Below are 17,825 nucleotides of genomic sequence, written 5' to 3'. Positions count from 1 at the left end.
TTTGCTGGAAGCTGGAAAATAGGATCCCCATGAGAAGGATCCTCACAGTGAAGGCCGCACCGGTAGGAGGGGACCTCGGGGCACCGGCCAACAACCCTGTCCCTCCCCCACGAATCAAGAAACCAGGCAGCGAGGCTCTGGGGGCTGCTTTTATGGGGACGACCTGACAGAGGGCATGGTCCGTACAAAACCGGGAACAATACATACATATATATATTATATACAGAGACGCAGTCCTGCGGGGGGGCGGGGCAGGGGCGGTGCCGGCCCGAGAAACCGGAAGCGCCCCGCGGCCCCGCCCACCTGGCCCCGCCCCCCCATCTGCGGCGGCGGAGGAGGCGAAGCGCGTGGGCGCGGGCACTGAGACAGCCAGCTTTTTCAGGGGGTAGGGGCACTTCTGGGGGCGGGGGGGCCGGGGCGAGAAATACTGATCGATGGCGTGGTCTATTTACAGGGGACGAGAAGCCCAAACGATGTGATGGGGGCTGTCTGTTTTTAAAAAATGAACAAAAATCCAGTCTGGGGCAGGGACAGGAGGAAGAGGCAAAATGAGAGATGGATCCTGAAAGGGGAGGGAACCTGGGGGGGGGGCGGGCCTCACCTCCCTTGGTCCAAGCCCCAATTTGGGGTTACAGTGGGGAAACGGAGCGGATTTCACTTAGAAAGCAGGCTGCCAGCAGGGCAGCCCTGGTCTCCAAAAAGATGAGTAGTAGTAAAATTTTGCCCTCCAGTCAAAACCTTGGAAAATTGTGGGTGTGGGCGGAGTGAGGCTGAATTTGCCATGTTAGTACAAGGCTTCCAGGTGTGGCCCTGGGCAGGGCAGGGCCTGGCTCTCCAGTGGGAAATGTTCCCCTCGCCTAAGACCAGGGGCTCTGTAGCCAGGCCCCCTAAGCTGACCTCTCTTCCCTGGCATTCCCAGGCTTGGCCAGGAAACCTGGAGCCCAGAGAGGCCACAGAACAGTTCCAGGAGGAGGTTATGGCTATTTGGCACCTGGGGGTGGGGAGGCACAAGGAAAAATTGAGGGCTGCTGCCCCAGGAAAGGGGGAGCTGGGGACCAGGTGTCCTGGACTCTCCCCTTTTCCCGAAGGATGCATGAGAAGTCAGTGCAGGGCCAGGCCCAGCCTCCAGGCTTAGGGGTAGACTCTGTCCCTCCTGGATGGGGGGACCAGGATGGGAGGAGGTGTGGAGGCAGCCCCTCCCAGCAGGAGGGTCAGAATGCAACAGAGACAGCACAATGATGGGGGACAGGGAAAGGGCCAAGAAGGTAGAATCTCAAGTCAAGAGGCCCAGGGGTCGCCTAGGAGCCCCGTGGGCAGGGAGCAGCCTCCAGGTGGTGAGATGCTGGGAGAGCCCCCAGCCCCATTCCAGTCCAGAGACAAAGGCTGGAGGTTATAAAGTCTGGCAGTATGGTCCTCAGGTCCTTGTGTCCATCCACCACCCAGGCCAACCATCGGCATCCCTTGGCCTCTGTGCCTCAGCCCCATAGGGCAAGAAGGAGGCCGTCCTTCCAGCCACCTCTGTCTGCCCAGGCCCTCTGGTCCCTGAAGCTGGGGGAGGCGGGGCGGAGGGTGGGGAAGTCGGGGCACCTGTCCCCAGGCTGGTAGGGGGCGGGGTGAATTATTGAGGACAGGGGAGGGAGGACAATGGGAGGGGATTAATTATTGTCCCGTCAAGGAATGATTCCTGTTAAGTAGAATTGGAATTCCTCAGTGTTTGCAGGTTTCCTTCCAGTTCTGAGATCTGGCAAACAAAAGGGAGAGGGGGTCAGGCCTGGACACCAGGCGTGGGCCCTGCCCCTTCTGACCCCCTAATGGGGACAGGACCCTGAGCCAGCAGTATGACTCCCTCTCTCCCTCCAGGACCCACAGAGGAGGTACTGAAGGGGAGCTTACCTGCTGCCCCCTCTATAGGCACTGGCCCCCAGGGCATCCCGGGCCTACCTTGTCCAGGAGCTTATCCATCTCCTCCTTCCTAGCCAGCTCTGACTCTTCCAGAACTCGGCGCTGTGCGGTCTCCTTTTTCAGGAACTCGATCTCCCTAGGGATCAGCAGGGGACAGACCGTGGGTAAGGGTGTGTAGTCTGACTTCCATCCAAGGAGTCTCAGGATCCTCAGCCCTGTCCTTAGGCCCACCTGGGCAGCTCTGTCCCTCTCCCTTAAGTCGGGAGGCCCCAGCTCTTCCCAAAACCTCTGGGGCCTGACTGCTGGCTCCAGTAGCCAGTCATTCTGAGCCCAGGTACCCCCACCATGGGGCCCTCCACCTTCTGTGCTCCTTGCCTCCCTACTCAGCTTGGGGGCAGGGGGGAGGGGAAGAGCTGCCGCTAAGGGCCTCTCAGCCCTCCCCGGGCCAGGAAGCCCCACTCCCAGCCCCCTGACCACGTACTTCTGCTGGTAGTCCTTGATGAGGCGTTTGGCCTTGCTGTACTTGCGCTCCAGGGCCTGGTACTGGGCCTGGGTCTCCCGCAGGTGCTCGTCCACAGCCTGGCACAGGCTCTGGGCCTCGCCCCAGTAGCCCTCCAGTTTCTCCATGCGCTCCTTGTTCTCCTCCACGCTCTGCTCCAGCTGGGCCTTCTCCACCCGCCACCGCCCCTTCTCCTGCTCTAGGCTCTGCAGCTGAGGGGGGAAGGAGCAGCCATGGACTGGTGGGGGCCGCAGGGAGCCGAGGGGCGCCCCAATCCTGGCGCCAGCGCCGGCCTCCGGGTGACTCCTGCAGATTTGGAGTTCACTTCCCCCCGCCCCCCCCCCCAGCTGCCAACTCCTGTTGGCTGAGCCTGAGAACTGGAAGCTGGAGAGGGAAGACGTGGGGGCTCAGCCGCGGAGCCCCCAGCCAGGGCCCCCACACCGCACCACGCTCCTAGCCGGCAAGAGGCCCAGGTTGGTCAGTGACTCGCTCTGTGACCTGGGGCGAGGCAACTTCCGGCTTAAGCCTCAGTCCTCCCACCTGTGAAACGAGACCGACCCCTGCCTTGCCAAGCTCACGGGGCTCCAGTAAGATGGTAGATGTGAAAGAGCGGGCCAGGGGAGGCTCACCATGGCCCTCTGTCCCCTCTGCAGCTCTGGTCCTGCTGCCCGGTCCCTGTATCCGTGGCGTCAACAATCCTGGCTCCTCGCCCGCCTTGTCTCCCCGCTCCTCACGGGCACCGTGCGTGCCCCAGGCCTGACCCCACCCGCACAAACCTATTCCTCCTTTCCAGGATCTCGCTGCCGCACCAGCGCTCAGCCTCACACCCCTGCCTGCCCCTCCAGCCTCGTTGGCTGCAGATGCCACTTGCTGTCTGTGCCCCGGCCACAGGGGCCTTCCTGCAGACCCTCAGACTTGCCCCGTTCCCTCTGCTGAGAGCGTCCCCACCTCCTCCCCCGTTGGCGCATTATTTCCCACTAGCTCACCCCTCCGCTCTCTGCTCAGGGTATCACGTCCCCAGAGAAGTCTCCTGGGATTCCCTCCAGCAGCAGCCGCTGCCGCACCCCCCTGCTCCAGGAGCTCAGCGAGCCCGCGCTCTCCTGCAGAGCCCCGTGTCCATTGATGACGGAACACACACCAGCGTGCACACTAAGCCGCGCGAGGGCAGGGAGTAAATCCGCCTCTGCGCACTGCAGGCACTGGAACCGTGCGGGGCGCTCGGAAGGCACTCGACCGGCGTCTACAAATTGAAAGCCTGAACAGACCTTTGACTTGTGCCCCCCCCACCCCCCCGCCCCCGGCCCCTTCCTGCTCTGCATCCACCCGGGAGCATGGCCTGTCATCTCAACCTCAGAAATGAGCTCCAACCCGCCCTTCCTCTCCTCCCCTCTGCCTGCACTCCGGGCAACCCGGGCCACCATCCCCCCCCCCCCCCAGGACACCACCAGCACGGCTGCTTTGCCAGCCTCCGAGGCCTGCCCACCCGCATGTCCTTCCACCGCGTAGGCAGTGACCTTTCCCCCTTCTAGTCCCCCTGTGGCCGCGGGACCAAGGCCAGAGTCCTTCGTGGGGAGTGGGGACCCTGCCAGCCGCAGCCGCCACCCCCACCCCTGCAGGCCCGCTCAGCCTCCCACCCCGTGCCCACAGGAATGGACCCACAGTCGGCGGGCCTCCTCCAGGCTCGACCCTCTCGCCCCCGGGGGGCGCCCTTCCTCGGCCTCAGTCACTAAACCCTGCCTGCTCCCCAAGGCTCAGCTGTGACCTCCCCTCTCTCCATGTGAGGTGGGTGTCCCGTGGCCGCGCGGCCCCCACAAGCCACCTCTCCCCGCCACACCGGAAGCCCCGTGGCAGTTGGGACACCGAACGTCCAGGCCCAGCAGGGGCCCGGTGCAGACCGGCAAGGTGAAGTCTGCATGTCGGCCGCCTGCGAGCGCGCTGGCACCCAACGGGCCTCGAGGGGGTGTCGGTGCAGAGTACGTGTGCGTCTGTGTATGTCGCGAGTGTCACCATCGGGGAGCGCGAGAATGCACATGTCCTGTGACACTTCCGGGGAGAGGGCTGTGCCTGTGTGTCTCCCGCAGACGAACGTAGCGGGAGGCTACATATCCGGCTGCTGCCCTGGGTATCGTGTCACGTGAAGCCCGGCCCACTGTCTCCGTGTCACCACGGAGCGGGTGACTCCAGACAGCCCGGTGAGGAGGCCCGGGTCCAGGCTGGCATGTGTCAGTGCGTGTATCCCTGGGTAGCTTACAACGATTGCTGAGCCTGTTTGTAGAGGACAGGTGGGGGACAGGAGCAATGTGACGACACCTAGAGTGACCTGGTGTCACTCGGTCTAGTAGCTCATAGCTCGACTTTTTGTTCAGCACCTTTTACGAGCCAGGTGCTGTGCTAAGGATTTTATATGCCTTGTCTCATTTAATCCTCACGACGGAACGTACAGTGTGGGCACTATTATCATCCCATTCTACAGGGGAGGGGACTGAGGCACAGGGCAGCAAGTGGACGGTGGCACACAGGGGTCCCGAGCTCAAGCTTTTAACACTACGCTCCCCTGCCTCAGAGCAGCAGCTTGTTCTGATTCTGCCTGCGGGTGACAAGTGTCAGTGTCTGCAGGTGAGAAGTGGGGGGGGTCATCCCCCCAGCCCTCATTCCCCCCCTCCCCGTGCCACATTCTTACCTTCCTTTTCAGCTGCTGGATCTCTGCCTCAGTCACAGCATGCTTGATCTGGAGCTGTGGGGGCAGAGAGGCAGGTGCTCAGCTCTGGCTGGAGTCGGTCATGGCCTGCCTCTGCCCTCCGCCACCCCAGGGGCCCCCTCTTCCCACCTCCTTGAACTTGTGCACCAGCTTCTCGGGCTCCATGTCCACAGGGGACAAGGCATCCTCGTTTTCCGCCAGCTCGAACACCTCGATGGCCATCTCGCCACCCGGGAACGTGGGGCTCAGCTCCTCATCCTCATCGGTGGCATATTCTCCTGTCTGCGAAGGGAGCAGGGAGGCTGTGCACCCTGCCCACCTCAGCCCCCCTGAGCCCCGAAGAGCAGGGCTTAGACTGGCAACAGCCTGTCAGTGTCAGACCGGGAGCTACCCAGGGCTGTGGGTCACGCCTCAGGGGACTGGGGCCACCCCGGTGGCATGGTCTAGGTCTTCCCCCAACAGCCTGGTAGTTCCCCCATGAGACTGGGACCCCTGAAGAAACCGCCTGTGCTTTTCCCCTCGCACTGCGGGTCCCCTGAGGTCTGGAGCCACCTCCTTCCTTAGATTAGGTCCCCTGAAGGTAGAGGCCATGCCTTCGTCTCAGAGCAGGGACTCGGAGGGAACTGCATTTTCCTTGTAGGAGCAGGAAGGCTCTCTGAAGACAGAGTGTGACTCCTCCATCAGACTAAGGGTTCTTTGAAGGAAGGGTCTGCATCTCCTCCCTCAGTCTGGGGACGCCCCCAGGATAGGGAAAGGTGCCCTGGCCTCCTTCACGAGGCCTGGGAAAGGCGCCGAGGCAGAGGATGGGTGTGATGCTCCATCCAGCCACCAGGGGGCGATGGTGCTGCCGGCCAGGCCGGGAGTCCCTACCTCCTCGTCATCCTCCCCGTACTGGGCGTATCTCTGCTCCATCATCTCTCGCTGCCATCGCTCCTGTTCTAGGGTCTGCTGAATTAGCTGGGCCACCTCGCTCTGCTCGCCTGGCCGCTCCCGGCCAATCATAAACCTGCAGGGGCACGAGCGTCATCCCCCTGCCTCTGTCTTCCACCTGGGTGATACCATTATCCTCCCAGCTGGTGCTCCCCTCTCCACACTCAGACCCTCCCAAGGGAGGTGAAATGAGAGGGCTGAGTCCAGAGGCTGTGGAGTGTTAATAATGAATGGGGGGAGCTGGGGGCCCTTCTTGGGTTTCCTTCCCTGGACAGCCAGAAGGCCCACTAACCCTCGCAGCCAGTTTTTGGGGAGGGGTGATGTCAGCCAAACCCCCTGCTGGGTTGCAGGGGACAGGAGCTCAGGGGCTGCCAGGGCAGGGGGCTCTTCCTCCACCACAGGGGAGAAAACGAGGCAGGGGAATGGTGAAGCTGACCCGTCCCAGCAGCCTGCTTCCCCACTGCCCTGCTGTGGGGCTGTGGAGGGGTGTCTCCGTGAGCTCCAAGCCCCCAGGCTTCAGGAAGGGGCGGGATGATGGTGAGTGGAGATTAGGATGGAGAGGAAATAGTGGAACTTCCAGGCACTAGCCCCTCCTCTCCGTGGCCACCCACATCCTGTTTCTCTCCACCACCCTTTCCTGGGGGCAGTGCCCCTTTTAGAGAGGGCAGGGAGTGGTCCCTGAATGTTATGCCAGAGAGGGACAGAAGGAGCCTCTAACCCAATTCCCTCTATTAACAGGCCCGGGGAGGGGAGTCCTCCCGGGATTACACAGCTGGTGAGGAGGGAAGGATGAAGTGCCTGGTGGGGGGACCCCAATTTGGATGGCATTCTCCATGCACGTCTTGGCTCTTCAGTGACTGAGTCACGGACAGGCAGGGGAAGGAGGCCAGGTTGGAGGCGCTGCAGGCCATGGGCCTTGGAACCTGAGCGCCGGTGGCCGGCAGCGCGTGGGGCAGGCCTATGGGTACAGCCATTCCTTCCGGCAGGGAGGCCGTGGAGGCTCCTCTATAAGGTGGGCCACCCAGAGCCTTATCTGGGTGTGGGCAGGCGGGCAGAGAGGCGGGATGAGGGCCAGGCCTCCCGTCTATTCCCACTCCCCACCCAGCCGGGCCCTGCCGGCCCTTACCGCACGCGACCCTTGGTGTTCCGGAGCACGGAGGCCGCAAAGCTCTGGGTGACTCCAACCAGACTCGTGCCATCCACCTCCACCAGGAGATCATTCACTTGGATCCTGGGAGAGGCCACACTGGTTAGGGGACCGTCACAGGGGAACTGGAGCGGAGGTGGCGGTGGTCTCCCTCCATCAGGACCTGAGGCTCAGTCCCCCCTGGGTCCTGGTACTTTGTCTACTTGCATAAAATGCATGGGGCCAGAGGGTCAGGGATCAGCCAGACCCACCACTGGGCAGTGAGACCTGGGCAAGCAAATCCGACACAGACAGGCTGGACCAAGCACACTTCGTGTGATAATCACACCCTTGTCCCCTCCTCCATCACACCCGACGGAGTAGTGTGACACCCACAGAGTTCGTGGCCACCACGCACACCCAAAGCACAGGTGACACGTGGTCCTCTTACGGGTCTGAAGATTTTCTCCCAAATGCCTGAGACCCCCATGGCATACTCTTGTGCTCGCCGCACCCCGAGATGGGCGCAGCCCCCACCATGTTCTGGGTGTGGCAGCAGAAGCCCTGGTTCCCCACCCCAGAAGGACAGAGATGGGGGTGGGCCAGCCTGGCCCGCCGAGGGGGATGGCAGGCCCCCTGGCTACCTCCTTCCTCCACTGCCACCCCCCTGCGCGCTCCAGGCCTTCTGTCAGGGCTCCTCTGCGGAAGTGGAGGAAATGGCCTATTGTGAGCGGCTCACCCCCTGGTGCATGTGGGCACTCTCTCCCACGTGCACACACTCCCCACGCTGCCAACAGCCAACAGGGGACCACAGGAACGGCTCTGGAAGTCCAAACTGGGGGGGGGGGGGTAAGTGAAAGAGCTCGGGTTGTCACCGGCCTTTTGTCCACCCCCCACGCCACCTGGGCCACAGCAGGCAGAAGCTCTAGCAACATGACCCCAAAGCCACCCAGTCCCTACAGGGACACCCACTCATCTCTGTCATATGGAGGGGGTCTGGGTTTGGAGGTGCCACCACAAGCCTCCCCTGATATCAACTGCCAACTTACAACAACGCTGGGGATGCCCCAAAGCCCCTCCCACATCCCCCCTGTGATACATACACAGTGGAGTGGCCCACGGAGGGGTCGCTGGGTGCCCAGGGCTCCAGGAGGCCCTCCTGAACCTTCTGGCCCCTCCAGCCTCAGAGGCCAAACACAGGTACACACGCTCACACGTGCGCTCACACAAGGAGCAGTCTCCTCCCAGGTACACCACACGCCCGCATCCCCCTTGTTCTCTAGGCTCCGGCCATACCTGCGGGCTTTCAGTCCCCTTCCTGGAACCTTTTGCACATTCTACTCCCTCAGCCTAACTAAGTCCGGCTCATCCTCAGGCCTTAGCTCCAACGTCACTTCTCCAGGAAGCCTTCCCTGCTATCCAGAGAGAGCAAGTCCTGCTTTTTATGCCTTCATGCCACCCTGTGCTTTTCCCACATTTGCTGCGTGTCCACTTGGATGTCTGTCTGCCTCACCACACCACATGCTTCCCGAGGGCAAGGGAAGCCGTCACTGACTCCCCAGGGCCTGACTCCAGCCCTGCCACAGAGCCAGCGATATTTGCTAAGTGGGGAAAAAAAAAAAAAAAAAAAAAAAAGCTCAGATGTATCCACCAGGAACACAGACTCCATGGCTGTGCTCTCCCTCCCATAGCCCACACACGCCCAAAAACCAGGACATACAATGCCTCCGTGCAGCCCCCTCCCCACCCCGCAAAGAACGTAAGCACCATTTGGGCAGGGTTCCCAGTGGGTTTGTTCACTGCTGTACCCCCTGGACCAGCACCTGGCACAGTAAGGCTCCACGAACACCTGAACCCCACACAGACAGGGGCCCATCCTGGCTCGGTGGCCTGGCCTGCAGCTGACGGCTGATGGAGGAGGGGGAGGGGGTACCTGCCGTCCCGGTGGGCCGCACCACCCTCGGTCACCGTCTTCACGAAGATGCCCAGCTTCTCCAGGCCCATGTCCGCCCCGGCCCCCATGCCGATGATGCTGATGCCCAGGCCCTCGGAGTCTGTGGAGCAGAAAATCAGGACAGGCTGGTGTTGGGAGGTGGGGGTGAGGTGAGGCGTCCCAGCCAGGGCTTGCAGGGGACAGAGTGAGAGACACCCCCCGACCCCCAACCTCACCCCAGGGCACGGCCCGACCTCAGGCAGCAGTCCCCATGCTTAGGGGAGGTCCACAACTGGGGCAGAGACACTGTTCTGTCTACCCCCTCTTTGCCAAGCCAACTGGGAAGCTCCTGGGTCACCCCCTGCCCTTTGCCCCTCACAAGAACTGATGAGCAGCAGGGCATGCTGAGGGGGGCCCAGGCGTCTTGGGGGGGCCAGAGTCTACTGTACACACAGATAAGGGATCCAGAGGGATGGAAAGGCGTGGGGGGGGGTGGTCTTCTTTTCTACACAGACTCATCCATACTTAGGGTCTCCATGACCCAAGACCTCCTGCTCTTCTCTCCACAGCTGTCCCCTCCTGTCTCATGGGTCTCTGACATCCCAACTCTTATCTTCCCCCACAAACAGCCTCTTCCTGTCTGCTACTCCCTCATGGGGCCTGGGAGTCGCCTGGACTCCTCCCTCCCCCTCACCGTCTCAGCCAGAACCAAATAACCACCAGATCCTGCAGATTCTACCCCCCAAGGATCTCTCAAGTACATGCACTTCCCACATGGCCATCATCTTGTCCACACTGTGATCTCTCTCCATCCACTTATGACCCTTCTCCCCCCAGCACAGCCTCACGTGGTCCTTCTAGAATACCTTTCCCACGCCTTGCCATGGTTTCCTGTCCATCTTAGAGAACAGTGTCCTCCACATGGTCTATTAGGCCCTGCATACCCTTCTTGCCCTCGTGATCAAAATGTAGCCAAGCCTCTCCTCTCTTTCCCACATGCTCCCCTGAATTCCCATCTTCAGAGCTCAATGCCAGCATAACTTCCTTGGGGACCCCACTGACCTGAGTCCACGTACTGTCCTAGCGGCGCCCCCCGTTCCCTGCCCCGCCCCTATTGCAGCGTGTAAGTGAGCTGGGACGGCTCCTTCAGCGCGTGGCCCTGGGGACCCGGCACCCGAAGGAGCACAGGGTACGGCAGGCCCGGGGGAGGGGGGGCGGGGGCTGCTGCAGTCCGCTTGGCTGGGGGCACTGACAGGGGACCAGGGCAGAGCTGGCGCCAGAGAGGCGACCACCACCACCGCCCCCGCCGCCCCTGCGGCCTGGCCCCGGCCCCCGGCCTCTCACCCTTCTCCAGCTCCACAGGGAACAGCTCTAGCCTCTCCACACGCTTCTCCAGCTCATACTCAGCCGAGGCAGCCATGGGGTCCACGTCCTCATTGCGCCGGTCGTAGTCCTCGTTGGAGTAGGTACTGAACACCTGCGGAGGGGCCACTCGTCAGAGGCAGGGGCAGGGCTGGTGCCCGGCGCCCGCCGGCGTTCCTCTACTGCTCCGGGCCTCCCCCAGCCCCAGTGTGACCCCAGCTCGGGCGGCAGGCCCTTCTGCTGCTCGAGCCCGCAGGGCCCCGGAGAAAGGGGCGCAGTTGCCCCATCCACACCATTATTCTCCCCCACAGCCCCAACTGGCGTGCGCGTGGCTGCTGTAGAAAGAAAGGAAGGGCAATCCTCGAGAAACCAGCCGACTCAGGAAGCCAGACCTCCAGGTCAGAGACAGACCAACAACAGACTGGGGCAGAAAGAAACACAGGGAGCCAGAGAGCCAGACAGACGGCGGGAGAGTGGAAAGAACAGGCTGAGCAGGAGTAGAGGGGCAGAGGAGGAGGGGAGTAAGAATGGAGAAGATCCTGGAGGATGCCAGATGGGGAGAGAGGGGGGAGCGGGTGTGAGACGCAGGGACAGGGGAGAGAGGAGGAGAGAGAGAGGAACAGAAGAAGACGGGGGCACCCAGGACCCAGCTGACCTGAACCTGAAGTTGAAGCCAGGGTGGGGGAGGGAAGCAGAAAAGATCACCTCCACCTTCCCACGGAGAAAGGGCAGCCCTCCACTTGAGGTGTCCCTCAGGTGGCAGAAGGTGGATGGGGGAGAATGCCAGGCCCACGTGGCTTTGCCTGCATGACCAGGCCTCAGTTTCCCTCCCGAGAAGCAGCTCTGAGGTGTGCCCCTTATCCCCAGTGCACTAGAAGGCCCAGGCCAGAGGCCCAGGACCCTGGTGAAAGCAAGGAGCTCAGGGAGGTGGCAGCCTCTCTGACTTTGTCCCCAGTGAACCCAGTCTGCATGGGGGCCCTAAGGCCAGCCCTACCTTGTTGTCCCCTCTACCCCTCTGCTGTCCCCTTCCTGTGTCTCTCAGTGAGAAGGGGAATTCCAAACCTCCTCCAGAGAACAGAGAGGCTAGGGCAGGGGCTCTGTGGGAGTACCTAATTTTGGGTCCAGGCGGGGGTACCCCCAGTGGGAGGTTAATGAGCACCATTTGGGGTACCATGATGCGTTCATGCTTCATGGCCTGCAGCGACAGGTTGGCACCACTTGGAGCCAAGCAGGGGCGAGAAAGGGTGGGAGCAGCTCTATCCGACAGTTGGGCCTGAGGCCTGAGCAGCTGGAATGGAGCTCCGTGTCCCCCGAGGCCCCTGCCAGGGCCCCCTCTCCTCCAGGAGCAGGCCCATGGGCACCCTGGCAGGCAGCAGACTTGTGTCCCAGCCTTTGTCTGGGCTCACTCAGTGTCATCCTCCACTCCCCCCCACCAGAGCCTCGCTCCCACAGTGGGGTTTCACAGGATTAGAAGTGCAGCTGGGAGGGGCCTATGTGGTCACTTCACTCACTGCCCTCGATTTCACTACATTAGAGAAACCAAGCTCGGGCCCTTAGAGCTCGTTGTCAGTTGGGCAGTGGCCGGACTACCCTCCTGACATCTGGCCATTGGCCTCCGAGCCCCTGGAGGGATGCGCCATCCAGTCTGCACACAGCATAAGATGCCAGGTCTGCTGCCAAGGTCACCTGGGTCAGCCCGTGGCAGGGCAGGATGAGACTGCACCCAGCTGGGCCCTGGTGGGTGGGTCACCTGTGACTCTGTCCCCCCCCTTGCACTCATGCCCTGGGCTTGGCAAATCGGCTTTGGCCCACTTTTGCATCTGAGTCCCCTGCCCCTCACCTTCTGCTCCAAGGGACAGGGTCCCTTCATCCCTCAGTCTTTGTGGTGCCCGCCCCGATGCGTGTGTGCGAGGCAGTGAACACACTGTGACCTCCAAAACACCCTCCCAGCCTGCCCCGGGCTTTGCCCTCCCCTCTCTTCTCAGCTGATCAAATCCTGCCCCCTGCAGGAAACCCTCGGGCTCAGAGGCCCCAGACCGCCCCTCACATTGCCCACCATGACGTGCCCAGCCGATCAGCGGCTTGGGCCCTGTCCCCTGCCCCAAGTGACAACATGGAATTGGGCTCTCTGTCCTCAGCAGAAGCCTCCACAAAGGCAACAACTGGGTCATCCGCAGGGCACCAGACCCGGGAATCAGTGTCAATGCAGGGTGGGGGCAGGGAGGGGGAAAAACTGGAACCCACTGTCCAGGGTGGGGAGGAGGAAATCCCCAGCGAGGTCAAAAGTCAGACACGCCAAGGCGGCACCACGGACCACTGGCTCCCGCACTCGTGCGAGCAAGAGTCACCAGGGACCAGGGAGCACTGCTCTAAATCATGCGCTATTTTTTACCCAAAAATCAGGGTAAGGTGTCAAATATAGACAGTCAGAGGCCCAGGACTGAAAGACCAACAAACTCCATCTCTGGATCAGGCTGCTCAGAGAACTGGTGATTTGGAGGGGCGGGGGGGGGGCCCTGACTCCTCAGGTCCCAAGAAACGCCCTCATCCTCCATTCCGTCCAGGATCCCATCCAGGATCCCGTCCAGGATCCCCTAGCCCTCAGGACAGCGAGGGAGGAGGAAGGACTTATAAGGTCGCAGCCCCAGAAGGGGGAGGGCTGGCCTGGCAGAGTAGCATCTTTCAGGCCTTGGCTGGGGTGGGGGCGGGGGAGAGGGGCAGCCGCTGATACTCCAGGAGGGCCGGGAGGAATCGTGGGCGGCCTCAGTGTCCAGGAGCAGTTACGGAAACTTTGAGCAGACAGACGAGGGCTTGGCTGGGGAGAGGTAAAGGCAGGGTCCAGGCCTAGGAGAGTCTGGGGCCTGGACACCCTCCTGCAGCGGACCCGGTGCTGGGCACAGCTGAGCCTGGGGCACTGAGAAAGGGCCATCTAGGCTGGATGCGCCAGCCAAGATTGGAGGGTGGCAGGAAGCAGGGGTGACCTAGGGCTCCTAATTCTTCCCGGGAATGTCCCCACCACCCACATTGGCACTGTTCTGAGGATCTCAGGGCGCTGGCACAAGCCACGGACCAATCGCCAAGAGTGGTGGTGGGGATGGGGGAAGAGACCCCCAAGGGGGCAGCTCCCATCCGTCTTTCAGGGCACCCAGAGAATGTGGCAAGAGCGCTTGGAGCTTGCCAAGGCCATGGGAGTGTGCCCTACTGAGCAGCCAAGAGCAAAGGCATGTGGTAGCTGCCGGGCATCCTGGGGGCTTTCCCGGCCCCACCCCTCTGTTCTGTGCCCTGCCCAAGGCCCAGCCCCCTCATGGGCCAGGCCAGGCGCCTGCTGCCTGCGGAACCCAACACCTCCACCTCCCCAGCTGGCCCGGCACAGACCCCAGGGAACAGGGCCCCAGCACCAGGCCTCTCCCCCACCGCCAGTCACATGGCCCCAGCTCAGCTCACCCTCAAAGACCTGCTTCCCTCTTTCACTTCTGCAAACTTGGGGTGGGGGCTACAGACAGGATGGAGGAGGGTTACGGTCCCCTACACCTTCGTTTTAGGAAGTTCTTGGCTCCTCCCTCCTCTACAGGGGGAACGCAGGGGGTGTTTCTAAGCTCCCCCACTCCCCCCCCCCCCGGGGTGGAGTAAGGACCAATGTGGGGAGGGTCTCCTGAGGACACACACACAGACACACACCTTCCCCCCACCCAAGCCCCAGCCTCAAGCAGCCTCTGGAGGAAGAGAGCCTGGGAGAGAGGAAGGGGAAGCAGGTGTCCGGGATGCGGGTGCGGCGGAGCCAGGGCGAGGCAGCAGGCACAGGAACCTGAGGGCAGGTCGGGGCAGGCCGCCCTCGTCTGGGGCCTGAAAATCGTCCCCCTCTGACAAACAGCTGGAACTCCCCCACGCCCCCCTCAGGGTGGTAACTTCTGGGAAGGGGGCTGGGTGGCAGGGGCTGACTCAGCCTGCCAAACCCGGCTGGCAAGGCGGGGGCGACGGCGTGCACGTGGCAGGGGCGGCGCGGGGGCGGGGAGGGGGGCTCACTTACTTGGATGGGCGCCGTGCTGAAATGGATCTTCCGGCTCGGGGCCGGGTCCTCTTCCTCCGAGAGCCCCGGAATCTCCACGCACCCCGACTCGGGCTCGTAGGGGGGCTCCCCATCCTCCTCGTCTTCTTCGTCGTCCTCCTCCAGGGCACTTCCCCCAGAGTCCTCCCCCAGCCCACTGTAGGCGCTCACGTCCACCAAGTCTGCCTCCGAAAAGTCCTCCTTCTTGGACTCATCCGCCTCCTCCGGGGCCACGTCCGGGGCCCGGCCGTTGCCTACCCCTCTTTCAGGCGCCGCCACGGTCGCCGTGGCCTCCTCGGGGGCCGCCTGGGCCTTCTGCTCCTCCGGCGCGGGGCTGGCAGTGGTTGCCAAGGTGCTGCCATTCTCCAGGGCCGCGTGGACCGTCACCTCCGCCTGAATCACCTCCCCGGGCGCCGCCTCGGCCTCAGACTCCCCGCTCTCCTCCACCTCCACCGGCTTGATCTTGCGCACCTCCCGGGGCTTGGGGGGCGGCCGGGCAGGGGCCACTCGGTGCTGCGGAGGCTGCTGCCCTCCGGGGCCGCGTTCCTTCTCGGCCGGCGCATCCCCCGACGGGGCGGGCGGCGGCGGCGGCGGCGGCTGGAACACCCGGGACCGCTTACTGACCAGCTTCGAGTTGACCTGGGGAGCCCCGGCGGCCGCGGCCCTGGGCAGCCCCGGCCCACGGTGGAGGCCGGTCCTCGAGTCGGCCTTCTCGAAGACGGCGCTGAGCTGGCTGACCGTCGGCGACACGGCGTCGGCGTCCAGCTTGTCCAGCGCCTCGGTGCTGCCGTTGAAGCGCACCACGACGTCCAGCTTCCGGTCCTGCAGGCCGGCGCGCTCCTGCCTCAGCAGCCGCCGCGCCGCGGCCTCCTTGTCGCCGCCCGCGGCCGCCGGGACGCTCCGTTCGAACAGCTTCCGCGTCTCCTGCAGCCGGGACGGCGGGTGCGGCGGCGGCGCGGGCTGCGCCGAGGGCGCGGGCTTGGAGTCGAAGCGGCTCACGCGCTCCGACACGCTGGTGCCCAGCTTGAGCAGGGCGCTGTGGTCCACGTTCTCGTTCAGGCTGCTGGCCCGCGGCAGCGACAGGCGCACGCCGCGCTCGGGCGCCCGCGGGGCCTCGGTGGGGCCCGCGCCTCCGCCCGCCTCGCCCGGCGGCCCCGCCGTCGTGCCCATCTGCAGGAACATACTTTTGATGCGGTGGACGTTGGAGCCATATTTCTTGTGGTGGGCCGCCTTGGGCGCCTCGTCGGGCCCGGGCGCGTCGGGCGGCTTCAGCGCCTGGATGCCCGCCTCGTAGGCGCTGCGGTGCGGGGAGGCGCTCCGGAGGGGACCCCCGGGCCCCCGCGGCTCCGTCTTCATCATGGTGGGGGGAGACGGGGGCGCATCCCCTCGCTTCCCGCTCCCCCCCTCCAACAGGCGGCTGGCCAAGTCGGGACCACCGCCCCCTCCCCCCGAGAAAAGAAACCCCGGAAGGCCTTTTTTAGGCTCCCCCCAAACCAAGCTGCCAAAAACAGTTAACCCCGCTTAAAAAAGGGGGGGGGGAATCTCCGAGCGCCCTGTGTGGGTCGCCTCCCCCAATCCAGCTGCCACAGACAGCCAGCCCCTCTTTCAGAGCCCGAGCGGCCTGCTACGGTCGCCCCCACCCAAATTAGAAAAGCGGCGGCGGCCGGGGCCGGTGGGACCGCGCGCCCTGCCCGCGAAGCAGCGGCGGAGGCGCCGGCTCACATCGTCCGAGGCGGTGTCAGCAGGGCTGGCAGCCCGGGCGTCCCCCACCCCGGCCGGGGGCCTCGGCTCTCGGGGGGCCCGGCACCCCGGCGCCCATGGCTGCTCCGCCGGCCCGGGCCGCTCCACCGCCGCGCCACCCTCCCTCCCTCCCTCCCCCCCGCGCCCCGAGCCTCGGTCTTTCTCTGGCTCTGCCCGAGCGGCGGCTGCCCGAGACCGAGCGGCTGCCCTTCTCGCCGCCGCCGCTGGGGGACTGGCACCTCTGGGTCCTAAAGGGATCGGATTTCCGGGGCCGGAGTCTGTGAGCCCTCCCCTTCCCCTCCTCCCGAATGTATCCCCTCCCCTGCCCGTCCCTCTCGACTGCCTGACGCTGACCCCTCCGGTCCTGGCCTGTCGTCTTCAGCCCTTCCATCCCAACCTCTGACTGCGGCTTCTCACAACCCACAAAAGCACAGCCCCACCAAACACTGGGGGAGGCAATCCAGCCCCAGTGGTCTCAGTGTGGGCCCCTCTCCTCCCCAAATGGGAAGGGAGATTAGTGGGGCGGGGCAAAGGATCGTTGCCTTCAAGGCCCTTGGAGTTCCCTATTGTGGTTCAAGACCAGCCTCAAAGTCGCTGGGCACTTTAAAATTTTTTAAATTCAGATTTCTGGGCCCTCCTCCAAACTTTGGGAAGCAGAATCTCAGAGGCCGGCCCAGGAATCTGCATTTTAACGATTTCTCATGGAGAACCTTTTGCAATCTTCTAAGGTGTGAAAGTTTAGCCCAGGGTTTCTGGCCTTGTGGTGGAGGAGGAAGGAAAACAGAGAAAGGAAATGATCCTCATCCCCCAGGCGGCAGCCCAAAGCTGGCCTTTGCCCCTTGGCAGTTTGAAAGGGGGTGTCCTGTGGCCAGCCTGCCCTGCACCCAGGGAGGGGGTGGAATCCCTGTCTTCAAGCCCCTACCTGGGCACTCTTGCCTCTTAAACAGGAAGAAGGAGTTTGGGAGGAGGAATTCTGGAGGCCTGGGGCCAAAGTTTCACCAGTGAGAGCTCTAGCTTGGGTCTCTGATCTAAAGGTTCCTGGCCACTGTTGTGCAAGTGTGTGTTAGGGAGGCAGGGGGAAAGATGGTAGTGACCTACACATCCCCTGTCCTGGCAACCCAGAAAGCTGTTGTGATGCTCTCCCCAACCCCCATATAATACACAGCAGGGAACCTGGGGCTGCCCCCTACCCGTCCCCAGCTGCCAGGGCTGGGAGTTAAGGTCCACCCCCTAGACCGTGACAGGTCCAGATGCGCGGCTTCACTCCACAGATCCCAGGAAATGATGAACAGTGTGGAACCTAGGACCCAGAGAACAACTCAGGCACAAAGCCTCCCCCCACTCCCAGCTGCTTCCTGCATCTCGGCCTTCCTGCGGTCTCTGCCTCCTCCCCCGCCCTCTTCTCTTCCATCCTCTTCCTCTTCATCCCAATCTCCCACTCTCTCCCCAGCTTGCCTAGAATTGCTGTTGTAGGGAATCCTCCCACTACTCCACTGTAGGGGTGTCTGTGGGTTTTGCGGGATATAAGCCGGTTAGCACGTGCAAAAGAGTGTGGGGGATGGGGTGTGGGAAGCTGCCTGGGAATCCTGA

The 17,825-nt window shown here is 63.3% G+C and overlaps 1 protein-coding gene across 2 annotated transcripts; it reads right to left on the bottom strand.

The window, feature by feature from the left end:
• Window positions 1-135: 135 nt before the first annotated feature.
• Window positions 136-16,365, bottom strand: PPP1R9B (protein phosphatase 1 regulatory subunit 9B). 2 transcript variants are annotated; one of them, XM_045889111.3, is made up of 10 exons: window positions 14,478-16,364; window positions 10,433-10,565; window positions 9,089-9,209; window positions 7,156-7,260; window positions 5,970-6,105; window positions 5,229-5,381; window positions 5,082-5,135; window positions 2,384-2,613; window positions 1,942-2,038; window positions 136-1,741 (listed from the first exon to the last, which is right to left on the bottom strand). In XM_045889111.3, the coding sequence occupies exons 1-10, from the start codon at window positions 15,852-15,854 to the stop codon at window positions 1,688-1,690; spliced, it is 2,460 nt and encodes an 819-aa protein (XP_045745067.1). In that variant the 5' UTR covers window positions 15,855-16,364; the 3' UTR covers window positions 136-1,687. The 2 variants fall into 2 exon arrangements, with proteins under 2 accessions (XP_045745067.1, XP_064438489.1); XM_064582419.1 differs by lacking the exon at window positions 2,384-2,613 and having other exon boundaries at window positions 14,478-16,365.
• Window positions 16,366-17,825: the final 1,460 nt, after the last annotated feature.

Source organism: Mirounga angustirostris, unplaced genomic scaffold (genome assembly GCF_029215605.1).
Source record: "Mirounga angustirostris isolate CCGP_5_RB_7025 unplaced genomic scaffold, mMirAng1.0.hap1 SCAF_17, whole genome shotgun sequence".
In the NCBI taxonomy this organism is placed as follows: domain Eukaryota; kingdom Metazoa; phylum Chordata; class Mammalia; order Carnivora; family Phocidae; genus Mirounga; species Mirounga angustirostris.
This window is presented reverse-complemented; position numbering and strand designations above follow the sequence as displayed.